Here is a 16,802-nt window from a genome sequence, read left to right as displayed (position 1 = left end):
CACCTTGCTTTATATTTATTTGTTACTCAATTAACCAATTTGGATATTCCAATCAGTCCAATGGTTTCCTTTAAATTGCCGCCTCTCAAATTGTCTGCCTTCAATAATCGCTTCTCTACTTTCAAATTCACCCATTCTTTTGATTCTGAAAGGGAAAAGACTACAACCACTTACCTTTTAAACTCTCCTGCTCTTGTCCTGCCTCTCAGGTTAACTGCCTTCAGTTGCCTTCACTGATAACTAAAGTCATTAAAGCTTTCTGCTCCTGACGAATTTTGAGGTACATAACCCGAGGTGACTACTGCATGGAGAAAGCAGTCGTTTCCTCTTTCCCCAATTTTTGAAATTCAGTCAACACTGAAACTAAGATGTGTGGGAAGGAACTACAGATGCTGGTTTAAACCGTAGACACAAAATGCTGGAGTAGTCAGCGGGACAGGTAGTATCTCTGAAGAGAAGGAATGGGTGACGTTTTGGGTCGAGACCCTTCTGCAGTCTCAAGAAGGGTCTCGACTCGAAACGTCACCCATTCCTTCTCCCCAGAGATGCTGCCTGTCCCATTGAGTCACTGAAACTATGTTTGAGCTGTAGACACTTTCTGTTCGTGGGACTTCACTGGTCTTGACAAATGCCAACAGACAAGTAAAACACAACCTGGCCTGCCAGCTCATATTATAATTGTATTCAATTGAAAAGTAGTCACATAGCTTCAAATACATTTTATTTAGTTCATATTTTCACATTAATCATTTTAGTTTGAGTGTAATGTGAGCCTTAACCGTAATTCTCTCCCTAATGTAACTTTAATTAAATTAATTTTAATACGTCAGCACCCCTTTCCCCTCTATATCATATTCCCACACCTACCAACTGGCTGATCTTCATACTCTGTGGAAAATGTTCTGAGATGACTGCTAGCACAATCTCACAAAGACACTGCTACAAAGATTTACACCACGTGGTCCACGTTTATTGTCATTTTGGTTTGGTTGAATTACAGATACATCATGGATACTTGAAAAAATATACAAAAAAAAATTCATATATCAAAACCTTGTTATTTTAAAAAAAGAATCAATGCTGAAGATTCGAGCAATGAACCTGAAAGAGAAGTAACTTCTGTTTTTAATTAATGGCCTAAATAATGCCATTAAAAATAGGATGGGTTATGTCAGCTCAATCTATCGAGTACTACGTGTAATGAAGTGCACATGAGTTCAGATCTGGTTTATTTTATAAGAATAGCAAATTATTTTATCAGGACATTAGAAGTATATATTAGAGTAGATATTTCGGTATTCATAGCAATTAATGCAAACCCTGCATCTGATTCAGCGTCAATGTTGTTACAGAAACCCTGCATTTTATAAATGATTGCACATTGACTTGGATAAGAAGATTGAGAGGGATTTGGATCAAAATGGGCAAAGCTTAGTTGGGCATCTTTGTTGGCATGGATAAGTTGGGCCAAAGGGCCTGTTTCCGTGCTTTGATTCAGTGATTAAACTAAATTCCCCACTGATTAATTCCAATGGCACATATGCTTGCTAACACCAAGTAGCCCTCAGCCTTTAAATAACTAACTCTGACTCCTTCTATTTAAATCAGGCCGTCTTTACTGTGCTAATTAGTACAACTGTGGGGACCATGTTCCCTTCCTTATTCTGTTTGGTTTGTTAATGTTCAACTGACATGGACCAAAGAGATTGAGACTGGTGTGGCTGTGATGCTTGTTGAATATACATTATGGTCAAAGTTTGGAACAAGTTACAATGACTGTATTAAGGATAGTAATACATTGAAATATTTTGTGTTACTAAAGCATATTCATTCATGGATAGAGAGCACAGGAGGCAGCCAGTTTAAGCCCTCTGACAAAACAGGCACATTAGTCCCACTACAACACAAAAATCCTGACACAACACAAAAATAGTGAGCCTTCTTTACTATTTTTAGAAAACAAATCAATACAATGTAAACATCTAAAATCGCATGGTATGTGTTCCGAGCACCCACCATAGGACATCATTACCAGTATTCCAATGGTGTATTAAATAGAGGTAATTCTGTGGTTGACATCATTCGGGGAGACATAGTAACCGATGGGTAGAAAATCTACTTTGTCCTGGCCAATTGACTATTTAACCTACCATGAAGATAGTATTAGAATAAATGTTCAAGATTTGTTTCTCTCCAATTTCTAGGGTCGGATAGTGTGCTGCTGTGTTTATAAATATTAAAAATGTGATAATGATTCTACATTAAACCTTGACTGTAAAGTGCCCTGCAACTTGTGAAATGCAATGAAGCACTAAACAATTTTAAACATTTGTTTTTATTTAATTAAAATTAAATGATGAAAGATCCCTGACCATTTCTCTCTGTACAGTTGCTGTCTTGATGTTGGGTGTTCTTCCCAGTATTGTCATTTTTAAATTTGATATTTCCAGTATCTGTTTTTGGATTTCAATATTTAGTTGACAAAGAGACCAAAAGCAAGTACATGATAATAATGATGACAAATTCAAAACTTTGCATATCGGACAATTCATTGCAATTAAGAAATAGTCACTTCTAGCCCTTTTGAAACGGTGCACCATTATTAACTAAAGATACAGAATGTGAGGAAAATCACAGCAGCTGTGATGACTGTACAGTATAAATTCAAAGATTTAGATACTTTTTCACAGGCAGATAATAAACATGTCGGTACAGCAAACAATTAAATCGGCAAGTAGTACGTTACAGGTTAGAATATAAAAGTAGAAGACACTTTCTGTGATTGTACACAACATCGGAGAGATCACATTTGGAAAACAGTGTGCAGAATTAGTCTCTATAACTAAAACAAAATGTAATGTATGAATGTATGTTCATGAATGTAATCCTGGGATAAGGGAGTTGTCCTGTAGACAGAGATTGAGGAAGATTGCCTGACAATCGGGTAAAGAATGCAAAATAATTTTACTGAGACTGGCAAGATTCTAAGGGGGATGGATAGGGTGGGTACTGAGAGGCAGTTTCCTCAGGCTCAAGTGTCTAGAACCATGGAACTTTGTCCGAGCATCAGTGTGCAGCAGAATATTGGTCTGACAGTATAAATTTTAGGTCTGACATTAAAAAAAATATTTCTGTGGGTGGTAAAATTCTCAACTTCAGCTAGCTGAAAGAATGCTGTCATTTATTTATTCATGACTGAGAATACTAAAGTTTTGAAAAGTGAGAATATGAAGATAGACACAGACAGACGCAAGTGAGAACATGAAAAATAGTTGGGGTACTGGGCTTCAGATGCAAAATGAGTGGTAAATTGGTCAAACGATGAAGAGATGAGTGTTGTGGGCCTTTCCCCTGCTTTTACCATCTCCATTTGGGATTATGGTGGTCACGAGAAATGAAGTGCAAGATTGCGGGCACACCAAAAGTGAAAATAATAGCAATCCTTTTCATTTTCAGCTCTTGCAAACTAAATGTTTTAGGATATTGGTGGGCACATCCATTAATCCTGGAAATGTGGCAGTATATAATGACGGAGTTCAAATTCTCAACGTCAGATGCGGACGACTGGACAATACAGGTTGAGAGGTTTGCTAGTTTTTATTCATAGCAAAATAGAAGTAAATGAAAGAATGTGCTTAGTGAAACGTCTATGTTACTTACAGGAATACTTCAAATTTAAATTGATAATGCCAGATATAATTTGCATTAAAATGAATTGGTACATCATGTTTTGTTAAAATGTGATAATGATGCATTGCTCACAGACTGCTGTAATGTCTAACAGGCAATATAAAAGAGCACTACACTGTTGGAGGATCATTACTGAAAGAGTGCTTCAGTGTAACAAAGAGTCGGGAGGGAGCACAGTAATGTCAATGGGCTATCGATGAAGGAATGCTGCAGCCTTTAAATGAAAGAACCGAGGGGATGATCCCCCCCATCAGAACAGACACACTGAGAGAGAGCCACAGGTCAGAAAGGCAGTAATGAAGGAACATTGCATTGTTGGAGTGGCAGCACAAAGGCAGTATTAAGCTGTTGAAATGCTTCTAGACAAGGCTACAACCCAGCCCTCAATGATTTCACAGGTGGGCTTCAAAGATCACATTCACTTCTTTTAATGGTTGCATTAAATTTCGGTAATACCTGACTGTTTATTTCTGAACCAACATCATAAAAAGTACATTTAACATTCATCGACCCATCTCTTTTGGGGAGGTTAAAGTTATTGTTGTATTTCCTGAATTACAATAGTGATGTAATTTATATTTCAGTATTTAATTGTTATTAAGTGTTTAATTGGCAGTGAAGGCTGGGGAATCCAGAGGTGCTGAAAAGGCACTGGTTAATTGTTTCTTGGGTCATTGAGATTATCAGCAATAACTAAAGCAGAGATATAGCCTCAAGACAGTCTCGCGATGATAATCCAGGTGAGATTATCACAAAAACATTTAACCTGCTGATGAGACAGCTAGAACTCAGCAGGGTTCCTTATCTGTTCATCATAAAACAAGGCATTTATTGTCCTATGGGTGCACAGACAGCACTCCAGGAAATCTCTTTCCTTCGTTTTGTCCTGTACTGCTACACAACCAGCAATAAAGGTTGCTTTTGTGTAAAATAATAGTTTACAAAACTATGTTTTATCTCTTGCTGGTTTACCAGACTGAGCAAAGCCCATCTCCACATTGAAGTGTTAACGCAACAGAACTATATCACTGTTTGTAGATAGGATAAGATCAAAAATTGAAACCTACATCCAAAGGCAGTGCCTGAGAATGGTTTTCCCGAATCCTATTCAGTTTCCACAGTGTGCACAAGTGCTCTCCTTTCCCATTACAATTGACTGCACCAGAGTCCACATCTTTTATCAGGTACTATGGTTGACATGAGATAATTGATGGAAATTTTCACTATCTATCTCTCTCTACAAATGTTGGCTGACTTCCTGAATATAGTGTTATGTTCTCATTTTATTTCAAAAGTTCAGCATCTATAATATTTGGTTTCTGATGAATCAGATATGGATTTTAGATCCTGTTCAGATCCTACCCCAGTCACACTTCATCCGCAACTTATCTGCTTCCTAGTATCTATGTTGCTTGCTTGTACATGTACGGAACCTGTCCCAGGCTGCCCAATTGCACGCGTCTCAATTCATCTTCAATGAATGTCCACAGAGACAATTGGCCAGCATAATTTTCTTTCTTGCCCTCAATTTACATAAATTCTATATTGCACTTTTACTCATTTTGTTTCTTTTGGCAAAAATTATAAAAGGAAAGCCGAGAGTGAATAATTCCACTTGGATATTATGACATGAAATTGAAATTGATGATGAATATAGCCAAGTGCTACACATATGTACATGCTCAGTATATTTCAGCACAATGGAAATGTTCTGTTGACTATAAATTCCCTTCTCAACTTAGACAACGATGGAAACTCGAGGTTGGAAGAACCTGGTAAGTTCCAACATGATAAATGGACACGTTTGATCTTATTGTTTCCATGCATTCAGAAAACAATTTTGAAATCTTGTGACATCTGAAAAGAACAGGTTGTAAATTGCAGGATTATTTTTTATGTAAATACGTGGTTGGAGGTCAGTAACATGAGGAAAGCACATTCTTCCAACCCTGAGCAACTTTCATACAAAACCGTACAAGGTTTTATACTTTATAACACCGTACGTTGTTTTCAAGAAATGAAATCATCGATGATATCAGTGAGCTGGAAGTACCTGGCTGTTAGTCTAATACTGGTCAGATACATTTCTCTGTAAACATTACTTGTGCCAATTCTTATAGATTATTATAAACATAAAAATATCAACATTGATTTCATGTTATCATTAAATCATTAAAAATGCTTTATTCCAGATAGGCAGTTTATGATTGAAAGTTGAGACCAGTGATATTTAAAAGCTGGTGTGTGCGATATTACGAATCTGAAGAGGACCCTTATCCGTTCCCAGAGAAACGAGTTGTGCACCATTCTGCAGACGCACCAATTTCCACACCATTAATATATTTTTACATCACTGGCAGCAAAGCAAGCATTATTGGCGGCACAAGTTTACACAACACTGCCCTGCTGATGAGGAAGCATTAACCCTTCCAGCCAATTGCATCCCAGATGTCTCAGCCTGATTTCCTCCCCATGTCTAGACAATAGACAATAGGTGCAGGAGTAGGCCATTCGGCCCCTCGAGCCAGCACCGCCATTCACTGTGATCGTGGCTGATCATCTAGTTCACAGTGAATGTCAAAGTCATGGTCCGGTGAAATTAGCACCATTGTTTAATATTTAAAAAAGGTCACAGACCTTCAGTCTTCAATACATGAAGATTCTGTGTGCTTTTATGTTACATGTTCAAAAGGAATAATAAACTCATATTACCTGGTGTGCAGATTTGGTTAAAAATATAATGTACGGGCAGAATATAATGGGACCATTGAATTTTTAATATTTGACACACTATTGAAAACGTTAAATTAATAATACTCCAAGGTATCTATGCAGTGTCACGGAGTATGGAAACAGGCCCTTTGGTTTATCAAACAAACCAACCAAGATGCCCCATCTAAGTTAGTCTCATTTGCATGCATTTACCTATATCCCTCTAAACCTCTCTTATCCATGTACCTGTCCAATTTATTTTTATTGGTGTTGTTATACCTGACTCAACCACTTCCACAGCCAATTATTTCCATATACGAACACCATGTGTGTGACAAGGTTACTCCTCATGTTGCTATTAAATTTTTACACTTTCAGTTTAAATCTCTGCCCTTTAACGCTCAACCCTGGGAGAAAGATTGTGTGTATTCCCCTCATGATCTTATACTCCTCTGTAAGATCACTCCTCAGCCTCTTGGGTTCCAAGGACTAAAGTTCTAGCCTACCCAATCTCTCTTTCACCTCTGGCCCTCAAGCCCTGACAACGTCCTCGTAAATATTTTCTGCACTCTTTCTAGCTAAATGTCATTGTTCCTATCGCAGGGTGATCAAAACTGAACATTACATTCCAAGTGCTTAAGAAGGAACTGCAGATGCCGGAAGATCGAAGGTAGACAAAAATGCTGGAGAAACTCAGCGGGCAAGACAGCACCTATGGAGCAAAGGAAATAGGCGACGTTTCGGGTCGAGACCCTTCTTCAGACTGTGGTTTTACCAATGTCTTGTACAACTGCAATAGCATCCCAACGTTTATACTCAGTGCTTCAACTCTCCAATGCTAGTGTGCCAGCAGCTTTCATCACCACTCTGTCTACCTGTGACATCTCTCTCAGGGAACAATGCACTTGTACTCTTTGGTCTCTATGTTCTACAACATTCCCCAATGCCCCTCCATTCTCTGAAAGTCCCCCTCTGGTTGGACTTCTCAAAATGCAACACCTTGCACTTGTATGAATTAAACTCCATTTGCTATTCCTTGGCCACTTCCCCATCTGATCAATATCCCGCAGTAATTCCCGATAACCGTCGTCACTGTCTCCTGTGCCACCTATTGTAGTGACATCTGCAAACTTACTAGTCATGCCTCATCCAAAAAACAATGCAAAGTGCTGGAGTAATGCTTGTCCTGCTGAGTTAATCCTACACTGTGTGTCTTTTTTTGCAAATTAACATCTGCTGTTTCTTGTGTCTACATTCTTACTCAATTCATTAATAAGATGACAAACAGAGATCAGTGCTGGGCAGATTGCTGGGATACTCCACCAGTCACAGCTTCCAGTAAAAGAAAACTTCCACCATCACCCTGTTAATTATCTATCGTTACCTAGCCCACCCTACGAACCTATGCAATTTAATCTTCAAGAACAGCCTACCATGCAGAACCTTATCAAAGGCCTTGCTGATGTCCATATAGACTATGACTACAACCCTGCCCTCATTGACTTTCTTTGTTATTTCTTTGAAAAGTTGTCTACCTTGCTTAATTGTGCCTGTCTCAATGTCTCTTATATGTTGTAACTGTATCTAATTCCACAGGTTCCTCTGGCAAATATCGACCATAAGTCACAAATGAAACCAAAATAAACATACCTCTTAGATCCCATTTAAAACACCTTCAACCAACCTTTGGTTTTGATGAGAAAATTATTCTATCTATGAATAAATAAATAAATGAATGAAGTAGGATAAGCAATATCCTAACCATAATCCATAATTGTATATATATCTACCAGGTCATCCCGACAGCCTTCTTCATTCTGGGATAAACAACCCAATTTATCAATCTTTTCTGTAACTAAAGTCCTCCAATCCAGGATGATGTTAATTTCAACCAATTCTGCCATACTCTAGATTGTGCACGGGCTGGAGAGGGCTAAATGCTTCCTCATCACATCTAAAAATATATTTTAACTGAATAAACATTTACATATGACAGAATGAAAGGAATGCTAATGTATGAAATTATGGCATGCTAAAGACATCAGTGAAAAATGAATCTGGAGTAACTCCTGACTATTCTGTTACGAGTAAATACTAAAACAAAAGAGAGCAATAATAATTAACTTAAAACTCCTACTCTGCTCAAAGGTCCGGCTTTTGAGTAAATCTGTTGCACATGAAAATGCAACATGCCTTTTTCCAGCTGTAAACAATCAGGTCCACTCTGAAGCTTCGTCACTGTAAAGCTTCCCCATGCAAACACACCGCACGACTCCAGTGTCTGCAGGTAGCTTTCCACAAACTTCATTATATTTATGTTTCACTTACTTGTATACACTAGCTCAGCAGTCCAGCAGTTGAAATATAGCAATATTTATTCCATGGCAGGCATGTGGTACTACCTGATAGTTCTATTAGAAAATGCACATTGCATCTATAAATTAGAAATATTTTATATAAAACAAATATTAGTGCTTTTTTTCTAAATAATTTGAAGGCACCCATCCTTTTTGACAACGTCCTCTATCCATTATTTGACAGTACCACCAACCATTGGGATTGCGTTCCAGCACCTCCACGCAACTCCCTTCTTGGAAACCCATGGTTTCTTCATCTCCCTGATAGTCTGCAATTGCAACGTACATCTCTCTCCAGTTGTTCTGCACGAACTGGGGTTTCTCCTGGATGCATACTGGCTTTGGTCTAACAGCAGACACAGGAATTCCGTTTTTCTGGGAGATTCTTGCTGTGACATCTGGTTCAACAACTCCACACTTTTCTGGAGGTTTACCCTTTGTTTGGCTGGAAGACGATGTAGATGAGTGAAGGTTATCAGATTCATCAGGCTTCTTCCGTAACCGGACAGTACTGAAGGATGAATTTCGGCGAATACTGACTGTAGACCTGATATTGTCCGTACACACCATAGATTCATTCCTCCTGAGTAACGCAGCCAGGTTGGTATTATCTTTGCAAGAGGGGGCAACAAACACGGATTGTGGCCTCACAGTTGCTTGCTTTAAACCATTTCTCATTTTTACGGAACCATTCACATTTCCTCCTAGTCTAGTAAACCCTCCAGGGGGTTTTGCAGGGATTGGAGGTGTTGCTCTCTTTAGACCAAGGTTGATGTTGTTTAATGCCTGGACCGTGTCTATTTTCTCAGTGCAGTTGCGTTGCTTTTCATTCATTGACCTCTCACTTCCACACGTTTCCAACTTAGCAGTGCACTCTGCAGGTTTGCCACTCACACGCTCCAAGAAATAGACAGGTGCCCATCCCTCCTTGTCTCCAATTCTAATAAACCACCAACCACTATCTTGTTTTTCCAGAACCTGTACCATTACTCCTGCTGGAAAACTGATTTCATTATCCTGGACTTTTTCATATTTATCCACTGTCCTATATTGGTACAATGACTCTGCCTCCTGCTCACTGGGCCTTGCTACGTCCGACTGATGATGACCCGGTGATGCATGTGTTGAAAGATCAACTGTACTTTTAGTGAAGGAATCTTCTGAATTTTCAGAGGATGTTAATGAACTGGTATCCGCATCATCACTTTTTGCCCCTTTGGAGCTATGCTTAATTTGTCCTGTGTGCCTAAGATGGCGCCTGATGCTGCTCATCTCCATATTCTGCACTTCTGATTTTACCAGGAAAGGCTTTGGTCTTACAGAAGGCTTTGGCTTTGTGATGGGACTGGAAATGGCTCTCTGATCTGTGCCTGGATTTGTTTCACATGCGTCCTTTTCTCGTTTTGGTCCAGCTTTCTGTACAATGCACCCATTAATATCAACCATGGATTTGCTAGAATTCTCTGCACTCTTTCCAAGATCCAGGTCCTTTTTGGTCTCAGATTTTAACTGAAGATTTTTTAGAGAATGCTTTGGGGAAATGTGTTTTGGTGAAGAGCTGGTCTCAGTTACTGACAGTGTAGCAACAACCTGACTAACAATTTCATAGACCCCATTAGATGCTAAACTATTGTTACTTCCTCCTTGGTTGTAATCCTTATCACCAGAAGTACACACAAATTGGTGATCACAAGGTAAACTTTCTGAATATTCACCAACTCTGAAGTAAGCTTTCCTCAGTGTGGAGTTTGGGCATTGTTTGATCTGCTGTTGGCTGGAATCTGTCTGGTCCTGTTCTAATAATTCTTCTTTGACTAGTTCATAATCAGTGCTCCTCAGATCATTTTGTGGCTCATGGTCATATAGTGCAGAAGGAATATCATACTCTGGTTCCTCAAACTTGGGTTTTTGCTGTGTGCATTCCCGCTCATTTCCTGGACTTATTTCGCCAGAGTTTGGCTTGCTTTTGGTGGGTGGTGCTGGGGGAGGGATCTTTGGCCGCATTAGTGTGCTGCTTCTTCTGGACAGGTTTGGTTTCTTTCTTTTGTCAATATAAGACGATGGTGCCCAGCCTTCCTTTTGCCCAATCTGCACGTACCACCATCCGCCTAGATTTTTCTCAATGACCTATGGATTAAATATGTAAACAAGCACTATATTTCAGACAGATATAAAGAACAATCAGATAAAGATGAAGCGTGGAAGATGGAAGCAGAGGTGCATGGGCAAGGTGCTATAGAATTTTGTTGTAAATCCTTGCTTAATGCGAAGCCTTTCAAATGAAAATATTGCAAACATAAATATTAGTACTGAGTATTCTATAGAGGATTAAATATTGTGATTTTGTAAACCACATCAGGAAACTAATAGATGAATTGAGAAAGAAAGATCAGCTTTTTCCAAACCCCAGCAATTACACAGGCATGGAAGTAATTTGTTGGCACAACTAATGGAATACAGTAAACCCTCAATAACAGACCATGGGGTGGGAGGGGTCCGTTATTACAGATTGCCTGCTAAAGCTGTGGGGTGGGGGGTAAAGTTTAACCCAAGGCTGGGAGGAAGGAAACATGGCGTGGTGCGGTGGGGGGGGGGGGGTGTTAAATCAGCTGGATATCACAGGCCGGGGAGCCATAGATGCGGTGCACCAGGGACGGGTCCGGTACTCACACAACGGGAGCTCGGCCAGCTATAACATAAATCCACTATATAGAGGTCCGTTATTGCAAGGGTGTACTGTACCGAGTCAGATCCCACCATCTTACTGACAATTAAGTCAGATCCCACCATCTTAAATAATTGTTTGAAAGTAACAAGCTTCAGCCGGGGATGATTAAAGTAGGAAGCCTACCTCAGCTTTCTGGCCTCCTCGGAAGCTGATGCCATCAGCAATGTGTGTCTGGAATTCTGCAATGGTGTAGTATTCCACTTCAACAGCAGGCGGCTCTGGAGGCTTGGGCAACTGGAATCCCTGGATATTTGAAATCGGAAGTGAAGACTGGTGAAACACTTTCACAGCTGCCGTCATTACCTCTTACGTGGAACAAAAGTAACAGAAAATTCCAAACATTGGCATTCAATTTATTCAGCTTTGCAGATACATATATTTTCTCTCCTTCCTGTTCTAAACATTTTGTATTTTCAGAAAAAAAAAGAAATTCCAGAGAAAAAAGAATATATTTTGCCTCAATGTTTTGAGTGAAACTGCCATCTCAGAACCTGTCATGGGTAGAATAGTTGATTTCGTAACTTTACCCCAATTTTCACTCTGCTCATAAATTCATTTGTACTATTTCCGACACCTCTCCCCCCTTTCTAGATCCGTCTCAGGGTACAGGCTATGAACTCACATCTACTACAAACTTTGAAAGCTTCAAGATCTTAGGCATAAATGTTACCAGCAATCTGTCCTGAACTGAAGTTACAGCCAAAAAATGTAGCAAACGCCTCTACTTCTTCAGGAGACTGAGAAAATTTAACATCTACAAAGACTCAAACTTCTACAGATGGACATGACAATAATAAACCAAAACTATTGCAACACCATAATCTGTAAGTTGCCATCCAAAGCACACACGATATTTCCTGACTTGGAAATATATCATTGTTGCTTCACCATCGCTGGATTATTATTATTATTTTTTTTAAATCTTGGAACTCTCTCCATAACAGCATTATGAGTATACCCACACCTCAAGGATTGCACTGGTTCCAGGCAGCAGCTCACCACCACCATCTCAAGGACAACATGAGATGGGCTCAGTGTTGTATTGTCCCTGGTTGAACTACTTTCTCTGGCAGCTCATTCCATATACCCGCCATACTCTGTGTAAAATAAAAAAAATCCCCCCCCCATTCTTTTCCCTCTCATCTTTTCCTCATAAGAAAACAAAATGCAGTCATACCATACTTGCCTCCCTTCGTGGGGGCGGCTTCTGCCTTAGGTTTGGGGAACCTGCGAAAAAATTAAAGTAAGATGAAAACATCTGCAGAAATCTGAAATAAAAAAAACTCCATCTGTGGATAGAGAAATAGTTAACAGAATTGGCAGAGAAATTCTAAAACTATCTTTCCGAGCTGAAACAATTTAAACAATGAAACAACTTACATGGCAATCGGCCTATATATATATATATATTACCCAGAATATATAGTACAGAAAATGGCCATTTAGGACAACCTAATGCAATGCTACACCTCACTCTCTTCATCATGACAAACTCACAGTCAACTCTTACTTACTCCACACTATTTATCAATATCTCTCTCTGTAGTAGCGATTTTTGTTTTATCACCATTCTCTCGATAAACACATTTTTGTTCATGAAATGGATCCTTAGCTGGAACACTGAAGTGATATGGGTTGGTAGAAGTAGTAAATATAAACATATATTAACACAGACAATGTCAAACATTCAGAAAATCAAGTAATAGATTTAGACTGGTTGGAGCTTACTAAACAATGGTGGGAATTTGGTACAGGAATTGAAATATAGGGCCGAGAATGAATCAAGTAATTGGAGATGCAAGTAACAATGTCATACAATAATCATGAGAGACACATTTAAATATAGATGGGCCAAACCAAATTAGTCATATTAATGTAGAATCAAAGACAGAGTTTAAATACAAGATTAAGTTAATGTTAAAGAACAAAAATGGAACAGGCTATTTTAACTCTGGAATCGTGCAATAACATAACAGTTAACTGGTCTTGTACATCAGGGGCCTTGGTGGCAATGACAGAGATCTGAGATTAAAATGTAAAGTTACATAGTTCTAACACCAAAGTCTTAAAACCTGAATGAAACAATCTATGAAGGCAGAGGAGCAAATTGGTTTGGTATGTTGGGAAACTAAGTTGAAAAGTCTGACAATAATCCAGCAATGGTTAATGTTCATAGAATAGTAAGATTAAACGAGAACTTACCAGTTTGAAGTTTGATCTGTATTTTATGAGGAGGAACGTTGAGGGAATACGTGAAGAACCCGCTTCCAACGCATGCGTGTCATTCTTCAAAGCAGCGGTGTGAGGTCACAGAAACCTATAATGACCTAACATAGTAAGATTATCAAAGAGATACCAGTTTTTGATATGATCATAGGAGGGTGGGAGCGGAGGGCACGTATTCCCTCAACGTTCCTCCTCATAAAATACAGATCAAACTTCAAACTGGTAAGTTCTCGTTTAATCTTACTATTTTACTTCGGAGTCACGTGAGTGACTACGTGAAGATTTCAAAGCTCTGTGACCTCATGCCGTGGAACGAGTCCATGCTTCACAACTGCCTTGGGTATTGGGAGAGAGCATCATTAGTAATTTTTATACAAAGAGTTGTGTGGTATAAGGAAAAAATAAATTTATTAATTGAAAATCATAGCCCTGTAACCTTTCAGGCAAATTATATTGTTGAACGTAAAATGGTTTCCGAACACGATGATGGCTCCAAAACTGGTTTATTATAAAACCTTTGAAAAGTCCTTTCGGAAAACCATCCTGCCATTCTGAGGATTTGGTCTGTGGGTACCTCTAGAATTTTTGCTGCGGATGTTGCTGCAGCCGTGGTGGAATGAGATTTAAAAACATTAGTGTCTATTCCTGCCATCTTTAGGACATATTTGAGCCACCTTGATATAGTTTGGGTCGTGACCCTTTTGTGCGGTTTCTTGTAAGAGATTAACAACGCCATTTCCTGACCTCGAATGCTCTTAGTATATTCTATGTATAATTGGATGTGTCTTGCTATACACAGTCGTTCGTCATATGGATATGCCATAAATTCAATCACTTGACCCGATGAACCTGGTCTGTTTTGTTTTATTAAATCCTGTATGACAAACACCAGTTTCTCGGGTGAGATGATCAGGGAGTCCAGGCTCAGTTTGCTTAATGACTGGACTCGTTGTGCGGTAACTAACGCCATGAGCATAACCATCTTCATGGTCCGTTTCTGAAGTGACAATGCTGTTATGGGCGACCAGCTCCTCAGCATGTTTAGAACGACACCCACCTCCCAGATTTTGGAGTACCTGGTTTTAGGGGGATTTGCATTGAATATGCCCCTCATGAGTTTTGTTACCAGGGGGTGTGTTCCCACCGTGTGCCGCTCCGTTCCTTGTGATAGGTAATTGGAGAGTGCACTTCTGGCACTATTGATGGCACTGTAGCCCAATCGATTATCATAATGGAGGCTTGTTAAAATTCCAATACGGCCGGAATGTTCTTGGCCTTTTGGTCGAGGTAGTTGTCCAAGCAGTATATGCCCCATTTCTTGATGTGTCCAAGGTACTGCTTCCGTGTTGACAGTCTTTGTGCAGATGAGATGAGATTCATCGTCCTGTCTGACAGCCCCATGCCGTGTAGTGGGTCTTTCAGACTCTACAAATCAACAAATCCCTAGTCTTATGGCATGGATGACTGCCCCCAGTCACTGGATGAATTAATAAATTTGGCTATGTCCATAAGGGAACATGGTTCTAACACCATCCCCTGTATGACCGAATACCACGGTTGAGTAGGCCAATCGGGTACTATGAGAATCCCAGATGCCGAGTCTTGTTGAATTTTCCTTAGTACCCGATTGATGAGGCAGAACGGGGGAAATGCATTACCCTATGGCTTTGTTTACGTAACAATGCCAAGCTGGTTTTAGAATTTTAGTAAATCTTCTGGGGCTGATGTTTGCCCCTTTGGTAAAGCTCTATATTGCCAAAGGTCCCCCATCCAGTTAAATTTCAAATACCGTCTGTGATCCCCTCTGATGGGTACTGTATAGTATGCATCTTTTGAGTCAATGCCTGTCATATAGAAAACCCAGCTGACACTAATTCTTAGCAGTAATCCATCTTAAAATGAACATATTGAACAAATGTGTTTAGGGTTGAAAGGTCAATGATAATCCTGCAACCCCCATCTTTTTTATTTTTAATAAATATGTTTGATACAAATTCTAATTTTTCATGAATAGTATGCTCAATCACACCTTTTGTGTACAATCTTTGTAGCACCATGTGGGCTTTAGATTGTTCGGTTTTTGTAAGGACAAAATGCCTTTCTGGTGTATGTTGTACTGGGGGGTTATTGGGATAAGTAAATTCTATCAGATAACCCTGAATACTGCTTAGAATATATGAGTCTGTAGTGATTTTACACCATTCATAACTGTAGTATTGCAACCTCCCCCCCCCCACCGTCGTGGGTCCCTTTTTTACAGAAGAACCACACCCACCTACCTCCATGGTTACTGGTGGTTGTGTTATTTCCTTGGTTTTTTGAAAAGGGGGGTTCTGGTTTGATATCTCTTGTTCGGGGTTGTGTGGGAGGTTGAGGCTTCCGCATCTTCCAGGGTGGCCGTCCCTGGCCATACCCTAAAAAAGGCTGCTGCGGGTAATATTGATTTCTGGCACTGCCACTGGTATGAGCCACATTTTTATGGTCTTGCATGTGGCTGGTATCGTGCTCCAAAATAGGCCTTTGCGCTGGCCTTGATGAGCCCCAGTGTCTTGGCTTCGTCATCCAGTTTTTTGACTTGTGCGGTCAAGTCTTGTCCAAACAAAAGGGTTGAGGTATTTGCGGTTCTTTGTTTGCAAATGGTAGCATATTAGGGGTCCAGTGCTGGCTGAATGGCAGCCTTCCGCATGTAGTTCAGCTCATATTGCACATTGCAAAACAGAGCTAGTGCGTCTTGATGGTCTTTGGTTAGCTCTGTTTTGTCCAGGGTGCGGGTGTATGCTGTGATCCCTGCCGTCAGTCCCTTTAAGGTTTTCTGGATCTTGAGGTCCTGGTTCCTGATGTTCCTCCCCATATGCTGCCAAATGCATTGGTTTACACTGGGCACCTGTAATGCCTCACAGTTGCCAGGTGGCAGATGTCTGGCCAGTCTCTGTAAATATTTCTTGTTGGAGTTTGTGGCCAGACATATAGTTAATACTATTGCCATCCTGGGATCCAAGTCTACCCCTGTTTGACTTGGTTTAAAGTAATCAGCCACCATGTCCAGCAGAGTCCCTGCTGTTTTAGGATCATGGGACGCTGTATTACCA

At 39.9% G+C, this 16,802-nt stretch overlaps 1 protein-coding gene across 4 annotated transcripts in view; it reads right to left on the bottom strand.

Annotated features, from left to right (window-relative positions):
* Positions 1 to 2,319: 2,319 nt before the first annotated feature.
* The window catches only part of sh3pxd2aa (SH3 and PX domains 2Aa), a 121,021-nt gene continuing 106,538 nt past the window's right edge, over positions 2,320 to 16,802 (bottom strand). For all 4 annotated transcript variants that reach the window (XM_055647165.1, XM_055647164.1, XM_055647166.1 and 1 more), the window contains 3 exons: positions 12,665 to 12,714; positions 11,611 to 11,730; positions 2,320 to 10,886 (listed from right to left, as the gene is read on the bottom strand). In XM_055647165.1, the coding sequence (XP_055503140.1) occupies positions 8,871 to 10,886; positions 11,611 to 11,730; positions 12,665 to 12,714 (2,186 nt within the window). In that variant the 3' untranslated portion in view covers positions 2,320 to 8,870. The remainder of the gene's footprint in view (positions 10,887 to 11,610; positions 11,731 to 12,664; positions 12,715 to 16,802) is intronic.

The sequence above is a fragment of the Leucoraja erinacea genome, chromosome 15, assembly GCF_028641065.1.
Source record: "Leucoraja erinacea ecotype New England chromosome 15, Leri_hhj_1, whole genome shotgun sequence".
Classification (NCBI taxonomy): Eukaryota; Metazoa; Chordata; class Chondrichthyes; order Rajiformes; family Rajidae; genus Leucoraja; species Leucoraja erinaceus.
Note: the sequence above shows the minus strand (reverse complement) of the source record. Positions and strands in the feature narration are given on the sequence as shown.